Raw genomic sequence first — 23,083 nt, 5'->3', positions numbered from 1 at the left:
TCCCCCCACCCCAGGCTGGCATCTCTAGCAATGTGTGAAAGTCAACTATAGGTAGGAGTAAGGTGGGTCTAACAGATACAGCACTTCTGGTGATGAACTGGAAAGAGGCCTGGGGGAGGGAAGCGCCAGCATGCCGGTTGACACACTACGCAGGTGCAGAGCTCTGCACCTGTGTGTGTGCATCGACCGGCACACCAGAGCCTCCACACACACACGCACAGTACGGCACTGGCTGCCGAATCGCACAACCCTAGATTGTCTTCTGCATAGCAAACTCAGCCCACTTATTGGCGTCCCATCCAAGTACTAATATGAGTCGACTCTGCTTCTCTTCCAAGTTCTAACAAGCTCAGGGTGAGATGGGCTATTCAGGCTGCTAATTTCTTTTCATATGATATTTGTGTGGGTATGTGTGGTGTGGGGTACAAAAGAAACCTTGCCTGGGGTTCCATAAATACTCTTGATAGCACTGACAAGGATTTTGGGTGTAATCCATGCTTAAAGAATGCTTGATTGTTGTCATTTTTGTTGTCATTTTAATTTGGAGCGTGGGAAGAATTGACGTATTGTGGTTAGGTGTGAAACTAGGAGAACAGTATTGAAATAAAATGCAAACCTGTGGGTGGATTGTTTTATTTCCTTCTGCAGAACTGCCTGGGTCCAGAAGATTAAAGGAGCATCGGAACAGTACATTGAAACAGAAAAGAAAAAACATGAGAAAGCTTACCAAGGTGGCTGAATGTTGTTTGGAATTTTAAGGAATGGGTTAAGGCAGGGGTAGTCAACCTGTGGTCCTCCGGATGTTCATGGACTACAATTCCCATGAGCCCCTGCCAGCAAACGCAAAGGAATGGGTTAAGGCAGGGGTAGTCAACCTGTGGTCCTCCAGATGTTCATGGACTACAATTCCCATGAGCCCCTGCCAGCACACGCAAAGGAATGGGTTAAGGCAGGGGTAGTCAACCTGTGGTAATCCAGATGTTCACGGACTACAATTCCCATGAGCCCCTGCCAGCAAACGCTGGCAGGGGCTCATGGGAATTGTAGTCCATTAACATCTGGAGGACCACAAGTTGACTACCCCTGGGTTAAGGCACAAAAACGGTTGGATTCTAGTGTGATCGGAAGGGCCCCAATGTCTCCATCGAAGTACTTTGTGTCTGACTCAAAATATACACATATTTCTTCTTGGTTTAGACTTTTTATAATTAACAATTAAGGGCATATATAACATGATAATGCTAAATCAGAACTAATCAAGAAACTGAACACTACTTACCATCCTTGCTTAAACAGGAACTTGGATTCCCTTATTCGCTACAATTATAATTTCTAGTAGCTCAGTAGGACACACTTTTTGAAAATTATAATTGTCCGATCTTCATATCTTGTATGCTGTACGTCAATTAATCTTGTCATGTTTCGGACTACTACTTCCTTAGTTGCTGTTTATTCTACTCAACTGCACTTATTCATAATTACTGTGGAAAAGATTCTGGAACCACTTTCATCATGCCTAATGTGCGTGCTTTCCAGTTTCTTACACAGGGAATCACACATGAAAGGTTTATGATGGGATTCACACCAAGTCTCTTCCCCTCCCACCTGGTAATTTTCCCTATAAAACGTGGAACATATATCTTCATAGCATCTAAAGAAATAAGCCGATTCACAAAAGCTCATGATGGAATCAATGTTGTTAGTCTTTAAGAGGGGCCCTAGATTTCTGTTTTATTTAAACTGCCATGAATGTAGGGAAAGGTGATGCATTAAAAAATAAACAAATCTTGTAACACAAAGATCGAAAGAAGTTCCTGTCACTGAGTAAGCTTAAGAGCAAGGCTTTAGAAATGGTTTGTGGTTTGGTGGACCAGCTTTCGTCCTGCACCCAAGCTCTTTGTTCATTCTGCCTTTTTCTTTTCTTTTTTTTTTCAGCTCGATCACAGAAGGGTTCGGGAATAGGCCGCTTGATGGTGCATGTGATTGAAGCGACAGAACTGAAAGCCTGCAAACCTAACGGTAATAATTGAGCAGTGGGGTTTCAATACGCCTTCCCCGTGTCCTTTCATCCACCCTGGATAATGTGCTCTTCTCTGTTCTGTGTCAAGGCAAAAGCAACCCATATTGTGAAATCAGCTTGGGGTCTCAGAGCTTTACTACAAGGACCCTGCCAGACACTCTGAATCCTAAGTGGAACTTTAACTGCCAGTTCTTCATCAAGGATCTTTATCAAGATGTGCTGTGCATCACCGTGTTTGACCGGGATCAGTTCTCCCCCGACGGTCAGTGAAACTTTTTCTCGTCCGTTTTTCTTTTGAAAAAGACAAAAAAAATGATTGCGTTCATCGTTCCACTAATGTTGGTCTTGACCTAAATCAGTGAAAGGCAGCAGGTAGGGTGTGTGGAAAAGATGAAGAGCTGGGTTTTTTGTACCCTGCTTTTCACTACCTGAAGGAATCTCAGAGCAGCTTACAATCGCCTTCCCTTCCTCTCTGCACAACAGACACCCTGTGAGGGGGGGGCGGAGTGAGGGAAGGGTGACTGGCCCAAGGTGACCCAGGTGGCTGCATGTGAAGTAGTGCGGAATCAAACCCGTTCTTCAGATTAGAGGCCACCACTCTTAACCACACCAAGATCAGCATAACATAACTGTTTTGTCTGTCTATTCATGGAGGGAATATTTGCTAGCATGCATATGGATTCAGTTGTTGTTCCCATTTTACTTCCATGTTATTTACTTCCATTTACTTCCATACTTTACTTCCATTTTATGCTGGTTTCCCAAACGCAGTTGAGGGTAGCAACCTAAAATTTCTGGGAAACTAGCTTAATGAGGGTAGCTTTTGTTTAAAGTAATCAAGTTCTGGGAAGAATACCCAAAGAGTATATCCACTGGACAGTCCTTGTGTAAGATACACAAACGTTTTGCCCTGGTGCAAAGACGCCCACATCAATGCCGTCAGGTCACAATTGAGTTATGGAAACCCCAGCAAGGAGCTCAAGGTAATGTTAAAATCTAAACAAATAGGTTAAAAAATAGACTTAACTGCCAGGAAAAGCCTACATGCATCAAGGGCAGGTTTTAACTGGAAAAGGCCTTCCAGAATGAAAGTTTTCTCGAGGGAGTGGAAGACTTGTAAGGAAGGACCCGTGGGGAGGGTGAGTTCCAAGGGGCAGGAGCAGCTGTCTTCTTGTGGGTTCCCAGCCATCATATTTATTTAGGGATTACTGCAATAAGGCTTCCTAAGCCAACCACAGCATGAGCTTGGAACCCACCCCTGTATGTCCTTATAGGTTCACTCCAGCATATGGTAAGGGCCTGGATGCACACTGACAGCCAGCCTAATTTGGCCAAAGCAGGCACACTGTCCTTTTAGGCATCCTGGTTGGGGTATTTTGAACCATTCCAACCTGTCTTGTAGGGTCTGCTCACATGGAGCATACCGGTGGTCTATTCTGGATGGTCCCAAAGCATGTACAACTCTGGCCATGGTAATATCTGTGCTACCGAAGTCCAAGATCAAGTGTGGCATGTTGCAGGGGGGGAAAGGAGAGTGCAAGTCCAAGAGCCGCTTCTGATCTAGCTGTGCACATAAGAGCAGGCCCCAAGAATGAGATTTCATGTTGCCTCATTTAAACACTTGGCAATTTCACTCTTCTCTTTTGTTTGACAGATTTTTTGGGTGGCACCGAAGTTCCAGTAGCCAAAATCCGAACGGAGCAGGAAAGCAAGGGACCAACAACTAAACATTTACTGCTCCACGAGGTCCCAACAGGGGAAGTTTGGGTACGCTTTGACCTGCAGTTGTTTGACCAGAAAACCCTCCTTTGAAGGGAAAACCTATCCAGGGTTTTTGTAAACATAAAGGGACTATCAAAGTTGGGCAGAGCTGTATGTATCACAGAGGGAATATGTTTTACAAATCATTCTCCACCCCAGGTGGGTGTCTATAGCTTCAGTTCATGTGGCAGCATCACTTCTTTTGGCCTCCGATGTAAATTATTTCTTTACCAATGTGTTTGGTGGACATCTATGCAATGTAAAATGTACTGTATATAAGATGCTGTAGTATAGTGCCTTTATCGATGTTGAAACTCTGAACTGTCCATGCCAAGGTTTCCAGTTTCAGGGTTCTTTGAAGTGTTAATTAGGAATCTGGCATTTAAAAAAATGTTTAATGTGTTGCACTTAGATTAATATATAGACTGAGGAATGGTTTATTCTGGGACAAGGATCGTTCTGTCTCAAATCAAGAAAATCATATTTGCAATGCCCCAATCTCAGGATATAAATTATGGGGAAATTATGTTGAAGCCTTAGCACTTGAGGAATCTTATACTTAAAAAAAATCAAGTTTGACTCATTACTTGACTTAGTTCTGCATTGATAAGGAAATTACAAGTTCAGGTTGGCTACTCATTTTCTGCTGAGACAATGAGGTTACAAAAAGGAATTAACAAGAAATGCTCTTAGTTTTTAATACTGTAATCCTGTAGATATTTTTGGCCATTGTTTTAACATATATTATTTATGTAAAAATATTTGGGTGGTTTCGCAGAGACTCCTGCCCAGCGTGCACCTTGAAGACATGTCATAGAGGAAGGCCCCAAGATAGAGAATCTAGTCACATTTTAAATCTCATGTATTTCAGTGGGGTTTCAGTGTAACTAAGCTCTGGATTGCAGCCAAGATATGCATATCTTGAGTAAATGTAAGCCTGTTAATATATAATTTGTCTAGAGATATACAGAGACATATTGGTTTTCTTAAAGCATATTTTATTGTACTGCGGAATGTGAAGGAATACAGGAACTTAAATTCAAAGGGGAAATGATCAAAACGTAAATGATACTTTTAAAAATAGGAGTTGCTCATAGGATTTGAAGGAACTGAGTGGGCAGCAAGCCGTATCTTTCACTGTAAAGCCAGAGAGTCCACCAAGGTCTCCTCTGGTATAAAAGCCCTGCTCGAAAAGATGCAGTGTAGCTCTGACCCATTTCTGTGAGCTTTGCTTAAGCAGCACTCCTTATTGCTCATTAGTGGGAATGCTAAAGAGCCAGGGTTGGGGGCTTTGAGGTGTTTGACAAATGTTAAACCGACGGCATCATCAACTTGTCTTGTGGACAATTTACAAGCTGTTACGAAACTTCAGATGGTGGCTGAGCGTGTCCGGTACAGAACTGCACAGCCAGTCTGACTATAATGGCTTTCCTTGTTTCTAATGCTAAGTTAAAGAGCTTTCAGAGTATATGTGTTCAGTTAATCGGAATGACATCCAACATTCTGTAAACTCTTGTGTGCTGACAACTTGCTAGCCCGAAGAAGAAAAACTGTTCTACTCTTAACGGAGCAGAAAATAACAAAACTAACACATTTTGATAATTAACAAACAACAGAATTGCTTATACTTTTTTAAGTAATAAAGGTTTTAGTGATACTAATTTTCCAAAGGATATCATTCTTGTAAATTCCCTATACACAGTGCAAGTCACCTGCGGGTTTTTTTGTATGTGAAGGAAGATGGTTCTCGTCAGGGACTTTGAGGGACAATTAAAGGCCAACAACTTTGTTGGGTTACTCTCTTTGGTTGGGGCTGGCAGATTTTATAACAACAGGCAGAGAAACGAGGGTATAGATCTACACTGGAATCTTTGTCCATTCCAGCTATCAAACATGTTCTCCCAGATGGGCCATGCAAATCCTCAGCACAAAGAACATTCAGCAGCTTCACTTCTGACATTCTCCTGTGCCCAGCCTCTGGTATTTGCTGTCTTTCCTGTACATATATTGATCTCCTAGACATCCAGGTGACAGGAGTTATTCTGCAAGTTTTTACTGAGCCTGCAATGGTATGGTTCCCATTCCAACTGAACCACAGGTTTGTCATCTGCTTCAAATAGTGAGGCTCATCCTGAGGCAACACAGCTGAGGACAACTAGTTGGGAAAGCTTCCACCCTGTAAGAGATCTCTCAACTCTAAATTCTAGCTGTTTAAAATATATATTATGCAAATGTAGTGCATAAAACCAGGGTTAGTGACTTACAGATGGCTCTGCAGTCCTCCCCAATCACTTTAGAAGAGGGGAGGAATAATGCGAGAATCTGGGAGAGAGGTTGAAACTGTGATGTCAACCAAAATGAAAGTGGATTTTTGTAGGATTCAGTTCATTATTTTTTTTAAACCCACTTAGGTGAGTGAGAGTAGGGACTCCTCCTACATGTATCACAACTCCAATGCTAATGCTTAGCTACAATACAGACTCCTGACCTGAGGCTGTAAGATAGTGATGCAGGAGCACCTCAAAAAAGGCAATTTCTGGATCTTGTCCTACATTCCGTCCTACCCAGTTCGACTTTTGTTTATTGCTGAGGACGCATTTTAGTGGTTTGCCAAATATTCACTGCCGGTGTGCCTTGTGTTATCCCTGTTGCTTTTGGCAGACGCTCTCATACAATGAATCCAACAAGGTTTCATTATGAAGCAGATTTTATTACTGGTTGCCATCCGGATGAGCCGCCCAATCTTTGCTTCGCCAGAAGGTTGGACACAGGTACCAAATCTGCTAACCGGGCATAGGTGACTCTCCTGTTTGACAGAAGCCAGGCCTGGTCACCCCAGCACTTGAAATCCATTGAAGTCTTGTTTCTAGTTGTGCTCATTTTTTGCCTTTAACAGAATGAAATTTAGCATGGTTAATGCTGTCTGCCATTGACAGGCACCGCCGCTTATTTCTCCTGTGCCAGTTGTGTGTGGTGCCAGGGGGAGGCAGTTTTGACACTCAAAATACCAGCCAATCGTCCACGTTAATCTTTCCTAATATTACCTTTCTAAAGTAGTTAAAATAAAACATCTTATTGCCTATAGTAACTGGATTGAGGGACAACATTGAATCATTTGTACAAGAGCAACACCCAACCATTTGGTTAAAGTGGGCAGGCAGGACAAACATCTTCCGTGGAAAGTCTCCCCTTAGGCTTAACAGGTGAAGTAGAAGGCAAGGGGCTACAGGCCGAAGCCAGTCCCCGCTTTGGAGGGAGAGGGTTCCTCTCGGCGTTCCTGGCTTTCGTCTTGGGTGAGCCCCTACTCGCTAGGAGTCTTTCCTTCATTTGTGCTTTCTCTGGCTCTTTACCTTTCCTATATCTCATGCATATGTTCCTACAAAACAGAAGCAGAAGAGGAAGCTCATCTTTCCCCCCAACAGCAGCTACAAGGATCAGCTGTCTCCTCCCCCCTCCCTTTGCCTCCCAGGAATGGAGTCCAAGTGCTGGATTCAGTTGCTACAGATACTAGCTTAGGCAAAAAGAAGGGAAAAGCTAGGATTATGCAGTTTATATTCTCAAAGCTAGCGGGTGTGCAATCTGAAAACTTGTGTATTCATTTTGGGTTTCTCTCGACAACCAGCACTAGAGGCAACAAAGCCTTTCCCACGGCCAGGAAACAGGAGGCTATACTCCTATATTTATGGCTGTCATGGCGGCCACTTCCTCCTCCTGCCATTCAAGGGCTTTGGTTTACTGTTTGTTTTAAATCAGCAACTGAATACCACTGTTGTATCAATATAATAGCATTACAATGCATGTATCAAGTTCCCTGAATTCCAGCTTTCATTATGGAAATATGCCTTTCCCTTTATTTCCCCACAAAAGAAGGGACTAGAAGTTTCAAGAAAACGGAACCTGGGAATTCAGAAAATCTGATGTGACACTATTCAATTGCTGATTTCAAAAAATGCAAAGCCCCCCTACCCCCGGGGGGGGGGTAGCAGCTGGGGTTAATGGCCACCATGGCAGCCAAGTCTCATGGGGTCCAGGAACCTGCCAGCCATTTTCTGACTGTGGCGGCAGGCTCTGCTGTCTCCAACGCTGGCAGCCGGAGAAAACTTCCAACTGGGGACATTACCAACCCAGTAAGTCTGAGGCGGTTTGTTCCTTTCTCTTTGAAAATGTAAAAGGTTGACCATGTCTAACTAACCATCTGCAAAGAGAGACATTGGCAGTTTTTTCCCTGACTCCTATTCCTGTTCCTGCACCTCCTAAAAACATTCCCAAATTCTAGGAGGTAAATTTTGATAACCGCAAGAAATGAATTTTAGGATATTTCACAAAATCCCTAAGCTGAACCAAAACTTCTAATTTCAGGTCCGGCTCAGTTATAACACAAATGCCACCATCTTCCAAATGAACCATCTGCTCCTCACTTTAGCACAGGTGGCAGCTTATGCTCCGAAGAAATCACTTTCTCAAAAGATGAGGAACTAGGTGGCTCTCTTCCTTTAACAATCGAATACATCACCTGGCATTCAACTAGCAGATGAAGTGTGCTTGGGGGGGGGGGGGGGAGAAGAAAAAAACAATTGAAGAGAGAGAAACTCACCTAGCACCTCTGCAGAACTAGATCTCACTATAAATTATGGAACACAAGAGGAGCAATTTCCATAATTCCCAGTACTCTTCTCAGTTACCTTCACCACAGATACCTAAACCTGCTCGTCTTCCTTTGCCTCGGGTGCAGTCCAGATTACCTGTCCAGGAGGAAAGTGCTCCTTCATGTTCAACCCCCGGCCACTCCAGCAGCCATGCCAGTGACCAAGAATTTTCACTCTCCCATTTTCTGAAACCCAGCTGAAGATCTAGGACTCGCGACCCTTCAACATCATGAGGGTCCCTACCTTCTTTCTTCATGTGTCCCTTTCCACAGAGGAAGACTCCCACAGGAGCAGACAGACTCATGATGGTAACAGTGTCTCAGCTGTGTACATGTCCATGATAGTAAGGGCTCACTTCTCCTGATTAAGCAGGCTTGAGGCTTTCTGACAAAAGCAACCTCAGCACCACTGGGGACAGTATTTTCACCCTCAGAGTCCACTATGCAACGCACACAGGAATCAGACAAGACAGAGGGGAGAAGGGCTCTGTGAAGGAACCTCTGTTGTGTATGCAGAAGATCAAACTCATCAGCTGGAATAGTGGGAGATCTCCAGGCCACCACCTGGAGGTTGGCAAGGTACTCATTCCGTAACCATCAGCTGAAATTACCCAAAAATGGGATCCAAATTTGCAAAAAGAAAACCTGAGAATATGCTAGGAGGCATAAGCAGCTAACTCCTTATTCAAAATTCAATAACAATATGACAAATGGCCATTGTGCCAGAGCCATGTAGCCTGGGGGGGGGGGGGGGCTTTGCTATCTTCTAGACAGGTGAAAGTACTTCCACATGACATAGGTTGCTGCTGGGCTATACATTTCAAACTGCAGATAGAGAAGACAATATGTAATTGCTCCCCACCTAAAGAATTACTTATGTATATAAACTAGTACAATGGGGAAAAGGTTTTAGGTATCTCTCTGCTGTGTTGGGTGTGAATGTCCAGGGTAGCATTCAAATGAATCCGTTTCACAGTCAGGTGAGAAGGTATACTACAGGTGGAGGAGTGTACTGAGGAGGCCAGAGGCACCTTCCAGTAGCAAAACCTTTCCTGCTAAGGAGAGGCCACCACTTTGGCTGTTGAGCCAGCTGTGGCCTTTCCTGGGTAAGAAAGATCTTGACACTACGGCACATGTCCTGGTTGACATCTAATTTCTTTCAATGCACTCAGTGTGGGTCTTATTGGCACAATTTGAACATGCAGAGAGAGTACAGCACCAGGCTGCATAAAACAATAACACAGTTTTATTGGGAAGAGAAACAACTGTGTATAGAAAGAAAGAGATGGCGACCTATCAAGCTAGCAAGCTGCAATCATTCTTCTGTTGTTCACCTGTTCTGGAGGCAAGCAAAGGGAAGTTGGCCCAAAAACCAGGAAGTCTCCTGTTGAGCCAATCAGGACACTGGAGAAGATCATTTGAAACTCATCCAGAAGTTTCTATCCTACCTATGCACACTGCAGATCTTGCATTTTCCAACAGGGCTGCCCTTGCAAGAGTGTCTGGAAGCTACAGAATGCTGTCAGAAGTGGGTGATGACAGGATTGTCAACCTTTTAAATTGTTCACCACCTTTTCCCCAATTCTTACTGGCTATATGGGAACGATCCATTGGTACTTTTAGGTGTTTCACTATTATCCTCAAACTTGACTTTTATTTTCAAAAAATTCCCTATTGTCGCAACCCAGCAGTAAATTTTCTCTTCCTTTTGCTGTGACTCTGTCCAGCCTAGGAGATAAATTATTATACCTTGCCAGCCTTAGCCTTGGCTAACCCATTCTTGTCAGATTTTGGAAGCTAAGCAAGGTCGATCCTGGGTAGCATTTGAACGGGAGACTTCTAAGTATTGGGGGGTAGTTGTTCCGAAGAACACTAGGAGTCAGGAAGCAGAGCCAGGAAATGGCAAACCACCTCTGAATTCCCTTGCCTGGCTGCCAGACAATCCTAGGATCAACTAGCTACACTTCACACACACCATCAGACAGAGACAGAAAGACAGAATTCTGTATGGTCAGATTCATTAGAATCCTATTTTCAGGGAGTCCAAGGGGTTTTCCGAATCTCTTTAGTAGACTGGCTGAAGATCAATGCCTCAGATATTAAGGTATGACTGCTTTGGTCAGAAGGTCATCATGACTTTTTGATGGGAACCTCTTTCTGAAGACATATGGAAGACTGCATCCTGATTCTACATCCACTCAGCAATTTGATACAGAAAAATAAATACCGATTCTTGCTTTCAGATCCTCCAGAATAGTCTGTTGTTCTTATCTATAGATTTGTACTGAACAAAAGTGATCCATTGAGGAACTGGACCTTTTCTACATCTTACATAATACTAATTGCCCTACCTTTCTGAGTAAATATTTCCCTATTATCTGCTGTGATTAAAAAAACAGTGTTCTTACACAATTCCATATTTACTTTTTCTTTTGTTTCTTCTGATCCTGTCTTTAGTTTGAACTCTCATCTCAGGAGAGGTGCATGACCACTCCCACTCCTTCCACTGGACACAAAATGAATTGTGTGACAAATTATAAAGAAGGAAGTCGAGGAAGGAGTGTAACAGTGAACATAATAACAAAGAACCAAAAAGTAGAAACTCTATGTAAGGGTTATGGTCCCTTTCATACAGGCTCTTTAACCTGCTTTGGCTTCTGAAGGCCAAAAAGTTCTTTAAAAAATCACAGGTAATAAAGGGCAAGCAGTGCTGTCCCATCCTTTATGTAGGGTCGATCTCTTTTTTTCTTAAGTATCCTTCCAAGCTTTCTTGTGCATTGCAGCAGATACTGCCTCTCCTCTTCCCACCCTATTTACTTCATTTGTCTGCCTTTGTTTTTTTTTTTTAATTTTTGAGAATTATCAATCTATCATAACTTGACCTATCAGAAGAAGGTAAAGGATTCGAGACCCAGATCAGGAAACACAGATTGCACTTGTCCCTTAATCACTGGTTAGAAATTAATTAGCTTTTTCTGCCTCAGCATTTTTGTAATTTAATCGGTGCACAAACGGAAGATTCCCCTCCATGAGGCAAAGTTGATTGCTAAAATGGGCACCTAATTTGTTAATTATTCACTGGGTACTTTGAGTTGTTTGCTTAGTTACCTTGCTTTCTTTTAAAATGGTAATCGATATGAACCCTTGCTTGTTGCAGGCCTCCTAAGGAACCATGCAGCATGCTACAGTTTCACTTAAAATATTAGTCTAAAGTTAAAGGTATCCCCCGTGCAAGCACTGAGTTATGTCTGACCCTTGGGATGACGCCCTCTAGCGTTTTCATGGCAGACTCAATACGGGGTGGTTTGCCAGTGTCTTAGTCTAGTAATGTATAAAAGTGAACAGGGAAAGCAGAAATATATAAAGCATTTAAGTACATTTCACAAATGAACTAGATTGTTGTCTGAAAGAAATGTGACAGAAACATTCCCTCCTTGTGGCGTCTGGAGCACCACAAGCTAGGTTTAGCTACTGTTAGTATGACCTTATACTCTGTCAAGAGATTCCTTTATAAAGTTGAAGTTTGTCCTTAGATATAAAAACCATTGTCCCTTGAAAAAGCTGTAAGGCGAAATGCATTGGGACTTGTGTGAAATTATAAGAATAGAGAATTACTGAAGAGAGAAGACTCTATATAAATCCAATTTGGATATTTTATAGCCATATGGGTTCCCCGGTGCATCTATATTTTTCTACACTAATTTTTTCAGGTATTGCCTATTCTATTAATGCTTTTCCTCTGGAGTAGAAAGGGAGTCTTGGATTTTCTCATAATAATACCCACATCTACTGATCAACAAAGGGATTATATATTGATGATGGACAAACAAGCAGACCTGTATCCTACCACTGTCCTTAGCCTCTTCCATCGGACAAGGTTGGGCTGAATGAAGCAGTATGATATAACCCAAAGTATTGCTATCTCTTAATGCCAATTTCAGAAGCATTAGTGTGTTTTGCTACATATGTTGCTTTGACCTAACAACTTCTGTTGATGGAGATTAGTCCACAGTCACCCACAAAACAGACCCTGCTGAGGCGTCATGCACTTTTACTAGAAAATCCCTGGTTGAGTCAATTAGCTCATGTTCTGTGTTAAATACGCAAATATGTGTAGAACCCCTTGAACTTTTCCAATAGGTGTATCAAACTTTTACCTGCTCTTTTGACGGATCTCGCTTTCAATGTAGCTAGATGGAATTTTCAGCCACTCTATCGGATTCATAATTTGCCGGCTCAGAGGAAGAAGGGGTAGATCAGACTTACAGAACTCACTCAAATCTTTGGAAGAGTATGTTCTCCCTGTACAAAATTTTAAAAGCACCAAGTACATTTTCATAAGCTACAGCCGCAAATCTTGCAGAAGCAAGGAGCCCGAAGCATCTCCATGTCTACCACCCCTCTGCTGTACCGCTGGTATGTCATGATCTTTTAGAATGACTCCAAGTACCAGATCTGCATGCTTCAATGGCCTAACCCCAGCTGGTACAACCAGTCTGAGCCAAAAATATGAGAGCCAGCATGGTGCAGTGGTTAAAAGCAGTGCCTTCTAATCTGGTGAGCTGATTTCCCGCTCCTCCACATATAGCCAGATGGGCCAGTCACAGCCCTGATAGAACTGTTCTTACAAAGCAGTCTCTCTCAGAGCTCTCTCAGCCCCACCTACCTCACGGGTACCTGTTGTGGGGAGAGGAAGGGAAGGCAATAGTAAGCCACTTTGGGTAGAGAAAAGCAGGGTATAAAAACCAGCTTTTCTTCTAGGGAGAAGAGGTTAATAAATTTCATAATAAAAATAACAACAATAATAACCTGGGGGAGGAAAGAATGGCCTATGATGCAAGGCCTCTTATAGAAGATCCTCAAAACTATTTGGTACTATGCCTGGGGCAGGTTATGCTCCTCAGAAACTAGCGGTAAGCAAGAGATAATACCTGTGTCACACTGCTCGATAATCCCTTCCTCAAGATATCTTTCTTGCACCGCCTTTAACAAGGGATCACATAAAGGTGGGATTGAAACCTGTTAAAACACAGTTAAGTTCACAATTCTGCACTTTGTTTCCCATCACTTCATCAAGGCTTTCATTTCCTTATATGGGGTGGGGTTGGATCCTATGTGAGTTTTCCACTTGCTCTTTTAAAGCAACAGACACAAGACTGTGGTAGCCGCTTGCATTAAGTCCAATGTATTGTATCCCCATGTACATTTCCACTTGCATAAGAACAAGTGAGTTTTACAGGCACTAGAATATAAAGGGATAGGTGTGCTTCACCTTACACAGGATTACACACAAGTGGAGCTGTCCTAGGTCTGCTTATCATCCCAGTTGCGCATCGCTGGATCGAAACTATAGTATTGTTATAGATTTTATGCATTGAAATGTCCCAGCACTGCCCACTGATATTCACAGAAGTTGATCTCATAGCATAATACAGTTTGTAGTTAATTATGAAATCAATGCCCCAATTCAAGAAATAATATCATCTTACAACTCTTCATAATGACCACGGTGGAGCTAAAGCACTGTAACTTTGGGCCAGTCATATACTCTCAATTTAACCTACTTCACAGGGTTCTTGTGAACTGGAGGGAGACCCACGTACACTGCTTCTTAGAGCAGTGGTTCCCAACCGCTCTGATGCCATGAGCCCAACTGTGGCAGCAGCAGGGTCATCATGGGGGACAGCAGTGGCAGCGTGCACACGCACGCAGGCAGCATGCATGTGCACACGCAGGCACGTAGGTGCACATGCACACAATGGCTGGGCAGTGTGGAGGCAGCCATTGCAATGGTTCTGCTGCAGCTGGCCATCTGCCACTACTCCCCGCTGCCGCCCGCCACCACCTGCCACTACCACCTTCTGCCGCTGCCTTCCACTGCCCCCGGCCGCCGCCGCAGCAACCAACCTGGGGACCCTGAAGAAGGGGCCAGGTGACCCCAAATGGGGTTGCGACCCCTAGGTTTAGAACCACTGCCTTACAGAAAGGGCAGGATAAAAATGGACTATACAGACAGGCATACCACCTTGTTCTCATTTGGTTGGCATATCTGAACATCCTGAAGGCATACAACTATTGAGTAATGGAGTGACCTGTGGCAATAGTTCAGGTATTCCAATGCTATGCTAGTTCATTGATCAAAAATAACCAACAAAATTATACAGCTAATTTCATTTATTATCCGGTTGCTCTAAAACACGAAAACCAGAAACTTTGTCCTTTATCTAGGATTCAGCAGATTAGCCCAAGGCCAATTTTCAAAATGAGATCTCAGCCCAGGAACATTAACAGAATCCTCACGTTGATACCCCCACCATTAGAGAGTTTGTGTTCTTTTTACCCCACGGTGGGGAGAGATCCCAATTAACCACAATGCAGGCCAGAGAATTGTTTCAAGATACCATTTTAATAGCTGCAGCAATTAAAATGTGACAATGTGGGATCATGTCCAAAATCCAGCATCTGAGCACAGCTGCCCTGGGCACAGATTTTTTTGTAATCAGAATTACACACCCAAATTAGGTCATTATCTAATTAACCACTCTTGTACATCTGCTTGACAAGCATCCTCCTTGCCCCATGTAGGGGTTTTCCCTGTACAGGCAAACTATCAAGGCACCTTGCAGATATCTTAGTCTGTATCAGGTTCACTGCAGCCCATCTTTAGTCTGTACAAAGTTCACCCTCCATTTTTCTAATGGTAGGACAATAAAAGAAGGAGACCAGTGTTGGTCACTCCATCAACGTGGATGGGGAAGAACAAGCTAGAATTAAATCCAAACAAGAGCAAGGTGGCACCAACCAGCAGAGTGGCTAACATTGTGGAGGAGACCAGCCTCCACTTAAATTAGCCTCTGTCTGAGCAGGTACAACACCTGGGCATGATCAGGGGGAAATAAAACAGAAAACTAGTGACATCTTAAAGACTAGAAACATTTCTTTCTAGATGAGCTTTCACAGATCACAGCCTATTTCATCATTATTTTTCAACAGCATAGCTAAAGGTCCAAGAACAGGGGCTATACTATGTTTTCATGTATGAAACTTCAGAGGGTATCAGTTCAAATATTTGTCTTTTCTATAAAGCTCTGGCATTTCTTTATGAATCAAGGACCGAGGGAAATGTGGATTTTCGGTCCATAACCTCATGCACACATGTATTAAAGAGCTCCAACACCTCAAAAGTAGGTACCAGCATTGGATGGCGATAGTTCCTGACACCTGCAGTTTCCACTAATTACTTTCCACTGTTCTCCAAGTTCTGACTGTTTAGCAGGAGTAGTTTGGCTTAAAATTGTTGACAGCTAATGTGGCATAGTGGCTAAGGGTGTCAGACTAGCATCTGGGAGATCGGGGTTCAAAGCCCCACTCATGCCATGGAAGCTCAATGGATAACATTGAGCCAAGTCACACTCTCAGCCTTACATACCTCACAGGGATGTTGTGAGGATACAATGGAGAAGGCAAGAACAACGTAAGTCACTATGGCCCCAATTGGGGAGAAAAACGGTGCTACACTTACCTGTAACAATTTTTCATTGACGTCTTGTGTGCTGATACACATTGGGCACTGCGTAAACACAGGCCAGCAAACACAGTTTTCTCTAGTCAAGCTCCTGTGGGGATGCTACTGCCCCAACATCATGCACATGCGTGCGGCTTCTCATCGAAACGCACATGTGATCAGAGGTGGAACGCCCCATACCCTCAGTTCTGAACCGTTGCCGGGAGCCCAAGTTGGAACGTTCCAAACCAAGAAGACACAAGGCAAAAAGGCTCACAGTGGGGACGGAGGGAGGGAATGTGTGTCTGCACACAAGACGTCAATGAACAACTGCTAAAGGTAAGTGCAATCCCGTTTTCATCTGGACAGTAATGTGGGGGGATTTTAACCGCACAGCAGGAGCGCTTTTTAAAGACAGCCTTTGAGGCCACAGGAAAAAAACAGGAGTTTACGAAGAGGTGACTGTTCTTCGAGGCGGCAAAAAAGGAACTGAGGGTATGGGGCACTCCACCTCTGATCATGTGTGCATTTCGGTGGGAATCTACGCACATGTGCACTGTTTTGGGGCGGTAGCACCCCCTTATAGGAGCTAAATTAAGAAAAAATTCTGTGGCTGGCCTGCGCTTGTGCAGTTCTCAATGTGGGGCTGCATCATATGACGGATAATGGTGCAAATGAAATAAAATAAATGGTTACCATGTAATTTTCAGCTAAGCATCCAGAAGAAGTTCCTGACAGTTATAGCCATTCCTCAGTGGAACAGGCTTCCTCAGGAGGTGGTGAGTTCTCCTTCTTTGGAAGTTTTTAAGCAGAGGCTAGATAGTTATTTCACAGAATTGTTGACTTTATGAACTTAGGCAGATTGTGAGTGGGTAGGCAGGAAGGAATATGCCGGTGTTTGTCTCTTGTGGCCCTTCCTTGCATACTCAGGGAATTGCTAATTGCCGCTGTGGGTAGAGGGATTTCCTCCAGGCCAAGCTGGATTCTTTAGATTTTTGGTGGAGGGATCACTTGGGCATGAAATTGTGGGTGAGCAGGTAGGTGTGAGTTCCTGCATTGTGCAGGGAGTTGGACTAGATGACTCGGGAGTTATCTTCCAATTCTATGATTCTATAAGAAGTTTGTCCACAGCCACAGTACTGTGGAGAGTTTACCTACACCCAGTCTAACCACCTTGGTGTAGTGGTTAGGAGTGTGGACTTCTAATCTGGCGAGCCGGGTTTGATTCCACGCTCCCCCACATACAACCATCTGGGTGACCTTGGGCTCGTCACAGCACTGATAAAGCTGTTCTGACCAAGCAGTAATCTCAGCGCTCTCTCAGCCTCACCCACCGGGGAGAGAAAAGGGAAGGCACATGTAAGCCACTTTGAGACTTCTTCGAGTAGAGAAAAGCAGCATATAAGAACCAACTCTTCTTCTTCTATATAAATATGAGAAAAGAAAAATGTGAGGACCCTGATGGGTGAAAGAAGCCCCTGACCTTTAATGCTTAGTAGAGGCAATGGGGAGAAATTCTGAAAAAAGTATTTGTGTTCAGGCTAACAAAACGACCTGGGCAACCCTAAAGCACTATACAAGCCACACTAGATTTTCTTTCTTAGCTGAAAAAATTCCAGAACTCAAAAGATACTGCACCACAAGCTGTTGTCCCTGGACAGTAATGAAATCATTATCAATGCTTCTGCTTATAGGCAGGCTCCATAAATAAGAACCATGCTCAACACTGTACCTTCCAGATGTCTGTATTCTTCAAGTAGTAAGGATCATAAACAGAAGGATTGTAGCTCTCTAAATATGCACCATGCTGGGGAAAGAAGGAAAAAAACACATCAATGTACTTAAGAAGCAGTTTGTAACTGTACATGTTAGGGCAGGATATCCCAGAGGGAATATGCCAGATAACTCACAAATTTCCTGTCTTCAGTGCCTTTCATTTCACTACTATTTACTTTGTGTAAATTGCATTTGTCCAAATCAGCTACATAACATTCTGGAGCAGGATATTATTAGTAATTGGCATTTTAGGCCAATACTGTCTTACATGTCACCTACCAAACAGATCATATGTCACAAAACTAGGTTTATTAACACTTCAGCATTATCCAGGCTGCAATTTTTAATGAAACAGGTCCCAAATTTTGAGTTAAGCAAGTTTGGTTAGAAGGGATCATAATTTTTGTGGGCTCTAAGACTCAAGTGGATTTAAGCCCATTTATCTGCCATGGCTTCATGCCGAGGAACTTTCTGAATTTCAGTCGGATGGAGGGGCAAGAGCTGTGTAGCATAACCTTAATATCCTCACTAAATCTTCAGTATTCTTTAGTCCATGATGGTTATTAGAAAATACCTTGAAATCCATTAATATTTGTACAGGAAATGCATCCCCAAAACATATGGCTCCGCAGTTAGGCTTTCATTTCTATACACATGTTACAAGGAAGGCAGTTCACTGTACAAGCAAATATAAAACTACATTCCTGCTCCATGGAGCTTACAATCTTGTATACATTACACATTTTAGTCTTAAAAGTATTATGCTAGACTAGAGCTCCCCAAGGAGGCGCCTCTGTACCCCATTGTGTCCATTAAAACCTTTCCTGGCTTCCACCAAACACTTTCAGAAAATGGGCAGAGCCCATGTGAACTTTTGTCCAGCAACACTCCTGACTGGTCTTGGGAAATTTAATTGTCTGAGCAGATTTTTTTTAAGTACTACTTTGGCAGCAGCTGCCACAACAGCACACAAATCTTCACTATGCTATTGAAAGTAAGCTGCAGTAGCCATTTTGTGTCTGGCTCTGCCTTCTGTGGCAGCCATTTTGTAGCTGCATGCACCACGCTGTGTCAGAATCTCAAAGGTGTCCACATGCTCATACAAGTTGAGGACAAGTTGAGGACACCTGTGCTAGACAACTGGAGAACAAAGTCCATAACTGCAACGTCTCCTTACTTCTTTCTTCCAGTCCATGACAGCTGCAAAGCAGATAGCACTGCACCCAGCAGATCTTTCCTCAACACCATCCACTGAATGCTTCAGAAGCACTGCACCTGACTCTGGTCTACCATGTAGCACAACTGTCCCTTATTTATGGGTCAAGGCAAGCCAACATCTTCTGTCTTCAAGGGTATTTAACGCTGTCACTATTCTTCTGCCGAGCTTGATATCTCCTGTGGGTTTGGATAGGCGGAGGTATAGGGAGGAAAAAAGGATTATGGGAATGGTAAGCACTGAAGTCACGAGAAGCAGTCTTTTGGGGAGCTGGAGGTTCTTGTGAACTATGTTCAGAATCTAGAACAATTGAGGGTTGGGAAGTAAGAGGAGGGGAAGGAGGAACAGGGGCTGGAGGAAGCACTGGGAAACTGGCTGGAGAACTAGTCTGCTCTGAAGGGAACAGCTGAAAGAAGGGTGAATGAAAGAAGAGAGAGGACGAGTGGAGATAAGGGGGAAGTGGAGGAAGAAAATGAAAGAAGTAAGGTGGGACAGAGGGAGGAAGTAAGATGGAAGGAAGAATTATCATTGGTGGAGATGTGGAAGGGGAGACAGAAATAAGAGAGAATGGAAACGGAGGAAGGAAAGAGGGAAAGTATGAATGTTCAGAAGGGTAAGAGGATTCAAAAAGCGGGAGAAATGGGGGGAGAAGCACACAAAGAGAGATTGGGGATCCCGGAGCACAGCAAGCCTAGTGGAAGAAAAACACAGAGAAGGTGGGGAAACAAACACAGGAAAGAAAGGTAGAGAATACAATCCAAAGAACGACAGTTAGAGACAGCAATATAAACTTCCCCTTCTTATTATAAAAGGCAGTCAAACTAAAACCAACAAAATATACAGGCTGCGGTTTTAACTTGGAAAGCCCATTCATACTAAAAAGCCTACTGATCCATCCGTAGCCAGCATTTAAAACCGATTCGTACGGATTCTCCAACTCACCCAAGAGACTGGTGCCTGTTCTAGATAAATCGCAGTCCTTAATTTTACCTGTGGCTTCAGTGCGGTTCGGCCACCACGGCAATCACCAAAGCCTGAGGCCGCCAGCTCCGAGGCGAGGAGGGGTGGTGGCGGCGCACCAGCCGGCAGCCACACACAAGTGCTGTCCCTGTGCGCGGCTGCCAGCTGGTGTGCTGCCGCCATCCCTCCTCTTAATTAATGTCTTCCAAACTGTTATATCGTTGACAGCCTTGCTGACTGAGTGGCAGACTGAGTGCCATCATAAAACCAATCCAACTCATGCTCCCTTCAACTTTTCCCAGCATTATTGTCTTTTCCAATGCCTCTTGCCTTCTCCTAATGTGACCCTAATTAGCGTCTGAGATTGGGCTAGCCTAAGCCAGCTAGGTCAGGGCAAGGAAGACACATTACTGCAGTGTGGATTAATTCAAGGTATTTAGAAGAAGAAGAAGAGTTGGTTCTTATATGCCGCTTTTCCCTACCCGAAGGAGGCTCAAAGCGGCTTACAGTCGCCTTCCCATTCCTCTCCCCACAACAGACACCCTGTGGGGTGGGTGAGGCTGAGAGAGCGCTGATATCACTGCCCGGTCAGAACAGCTTTATCAGTGCCGTGGCGAGCCCAAGGTCACCCAGCTGGCTGCATGTGGGGGAGTGCAGAATCGAACCCGGCATGCCAGATTAGAAGTCCGCACTCCTAACCACTACACCAAACTGGCTCTTTAGGGATGTGTATCTCAGCTCAGCTCAGCCACTCCGGTGATCACCGAAGGCCGAGGTGGCACATGGGAGGCTACACAATGAGGCACAAGAAGAGTTTGAGCACAGGCCTTTCAGTTTCCAAGACACCACTATCTACTGGTCTGCACTCCAAGGCTCTATGGCTAGACTTCTTCTTCTAGCCTTCATCACCCACCCAATCCCATGCACTTCACTGAAGGTTAGCAGTGCGTTTTAGGTCTTAGGTCTAACCTCTTGTTTGCTCTGCATGTGCATTTCAGGTTCCTGGTGTGATTTTTCATACGGGTGCTAGCTTGTCATCCGATTATTTACACGTCACTTACTGCCTCCACAGACATCTTTTGACCAACGTTTTCATGGCTATACATATAAAGTCTTTTAGCATGGAGGAACGCTGATAATGTGACAGGAGTGCATCCGGGCAGGTGAAACAAGCTCACATTCAGAAATGCTGCTAACAGATAACCAAATACACATCACAGGTAAAGAAATGCTTTTTTTGTTTAAGGTAGCAAAACAACCTGAATGGTTGAAGAAGAAAAAGAACGCTATGTATTTCTGTCTATTCTATGCCCTCCATCAAACACATCGACCATATGGCAATAATTGTGAGTAGATTTCTCCCCCATGAAACATGGCAGTTAGCAGTACTAGAAAGTGCCAGTAGCAGGGAAGAAGAAGCAAGACCTGAAAGCTGCCATTTTCTGCCCTGTCCACAGCAGGTCATGAAGTCATGGCTTCCAAGCTGCCATGAATTTGCAGAAAACTGAAGCCAAATCAGTCATTTATGCAATATGGGGGGGAGTCATTTGTACTTCTTTTTTAAAAGCAGAAATACAGTCCTCAACTTGTCTATTCAAACCTAGATAATGCTGAAGTATTCTGTTAAAATACAGAAATGGTGGCATCCAAAATTATACATTTAACTTCTACATGCACAGGAGCAAGCCTTGCTTTGCTCGTGAGCTGTGGACCAAACCTGTTCTGAGAGACAGATGGATCTATGGATCTATTGAATGCTAAGCTTCATTTTGAATTGCAAATATTACACCAAGGGTTCTGGTAAATATTTTTTCTTGCTATTGTAAATGAAAATCTAAATAATTTTATTCTTATCTGGCACAACAAATACCACGGGAACATTTATCCACCTGAACCAGAACCTGTAAGAGCAGAAGACTCAGTTGTGCAAGTCTTTTGCTATTGAATATCAGAATACACATAACAGTTTTGTCAGCAAGTCTCCAAATGCAGTTCTCCAAGCAGTAGTCATGTTTCTTTCCTAATACCTGCTTATTGCAGTAGTCTAAGTAAAGGGAGAGTTGTTTTCGTTTTCTTTCCTCTATTTCTTCACTTGACTGGCTGTCCACTTTGTCCTGAATTTTCTGCAGAAGCGGGCTTGAAACATTCTCAAACCATTTCTTGTATTGCATTTCCTTCCTCCTTAGAGCTAAGAAATCATTGTGCTTCAAATACCTGTCTACTTCCTGGTTGACAGAGAGAGAGTTATTAAACGCAGCCAGGCAACTTATTAAACAGCAAAAGCAAACCACAGACTTCACAAACAAGTACTGCACCGTAAACGTGGAAGACATGAAAAAAAAGCCTACCTATAAGCTAAGGCAGCGGTCCGCAAGCTTTCGCCCGCTGCGGACCGCTGCGTCGTAGTGGGGGGAGAGGGTGGTCCGGGGGCCCGCGCACACGCGGCAGCCCCAGCGCAAACGCGCGTGCGCGGACTGCCGCGCACGCGCGTTTGCGCCCGGCAGGGGCGCAAACGCGCGTGCGCGGCAGTCCACACAAGCGCGTTTGCGCTGCCGCCATGCCGGTGGCCGCGGCTCCCCCTCCCGGCCCCTCCGGGCCGCCAGCATATCGGCCGCTAAAGCGGCCGATTAGCTTGCGGCTCGGCAAGCTTCTCTTCCCTCCCCTCCCGAAATAAGAAGCTTGCCGGACCACGAGCTAATCGGCCGCTTTGGTGGCTGATTTGCTCGCGGCCTGGCAAGATTCTCGCTTCGGGGGGGAAGGGAAGAAGGAGCCGCGGCCCGGCGCCAAGGCCTTCGCGGCCCGGCACCGGGCCGCAGACCGCGGGTTGGAGACCACTGAGCTAAGGGATATCTGATAAAGAATAATGGTGGTCGACAGGGTTGTCAAGCCTCAGCCAACTTATGGCGACCCCTTAATTTATTCAAGGGAAGAGACAAGGAGAGCAGAGATGAGTTTCAGTACTGCTTGCCTTTGTGTAGCAACCCTGGACTTCTTTGGTGGTCTCCCATCCAAAGACTAGCCAAAGCTGATCCTGCTTAGGTTCCAAGATCTGATGAGACTGGGATACTAAAGTACCCTTTCTGTCCAAGGACTTGCAAAAGATAAAGTGAAGGCAGGCACAGTCCACTGGAGGGGCAACACAATTCATTAACTGCACTGCAGACAGCAGTCTCCTTTCCTAGGGAAGAGTGCAACCTGGAT

At 44.2% G+C, this 23,083-nt stretch overlaps 2 protein-coding genes across 12 annotated transcripts in view; one reads left to right on the top strand and one right to left on the bottom strand.

The window, feature by feature from the left end:
- Positions 1–5,438, top strand: part of ITSN2 (intersectin 2) — a 115,667-nt gene extending 110,229 nt beyond the window's left edge. For all 3 annotated transcript variants that reach the window (XM_077316940.1, XM_077316957.1, XM_077316949.1), the window contains 4 exons: positions 649–731; positions 1,936–2,019; positions 2,109–2,282; positions 3,675–5,438. In XM_077316940.1, coding sequence (XP_077173055.1) covers positions 649–731; positions 1,936–2,019; positions 2,109–2,282; positions 3,675–3,832 — 499 coding nt within the window. In that variant the 3' untranslated portion in view covers positions 3,833–5,438. The remainder of the gene's footprint in view (positions 1–648; positions 732–1,935; positions 2,020–2,108; positions 2,283–3,674) is intronic.
- Positions 1–23,083, bottom strand: part of LOC143827432 (protein FAM228B-like) — a 43,842-nt gene that overhangs the window by 2,547 nt on the left and 18,212 nt on the right. For 2 of the 9 annotated variants that reach the window (XM_077316994.1, XM_077317014.1), the window contains 4 exons: positions 17,663–17,737; positions 13,358–13,445; positions 12,584–12,728; positions 6,699–7,157 (listed from right to left, as the gene is read on the bottom strand). In XM_077316994.1, coding sequence (XP_077173109.1) covers positions 6,926–7,157; positions 12,584–12,728; positions 13,358–13,445; positions 17,663–17,737 — 540 coding nt within the window. In that variant the 3' untranslated portion in view covers positions 6,699–6,925. Of the gene's footprint in view, positions 1–727; positions 831–6,470; positions 6,669–6,690; positions 7,158–8,365; positions 8,524–12,583; positions 12,729–13,357; positions 13,446–17,662; positions 17,738–18,883; positions 19,614–21,909; positions 22,108–23,083 lie in introns of those variants that run through there. The other 7 variants (XM_077316987.1, XM_077317021.1, XM_077316977.1 and 4 more) reach the window with 7 other exon arrangements.

The sequence above is a fragment of the Paroedura picta genome, chromosome 1 (assembly GCF_049243985.1).
Source record: "Paroedura picta isolate Pp20150507F chromosome 1, Ppicta_v3.0, whole genome shotgun sequence".
Taxonomy (NCBI): domain Eukaryota; kingdom Metazoa; phylum Chordata; class Lepidosauria; order Squamata; family Gekkonidae; genus Paroedura; species Paroedura picta.
This window is presented reverse-complemented; position numbering and strand designations above follow the sequence as displayed.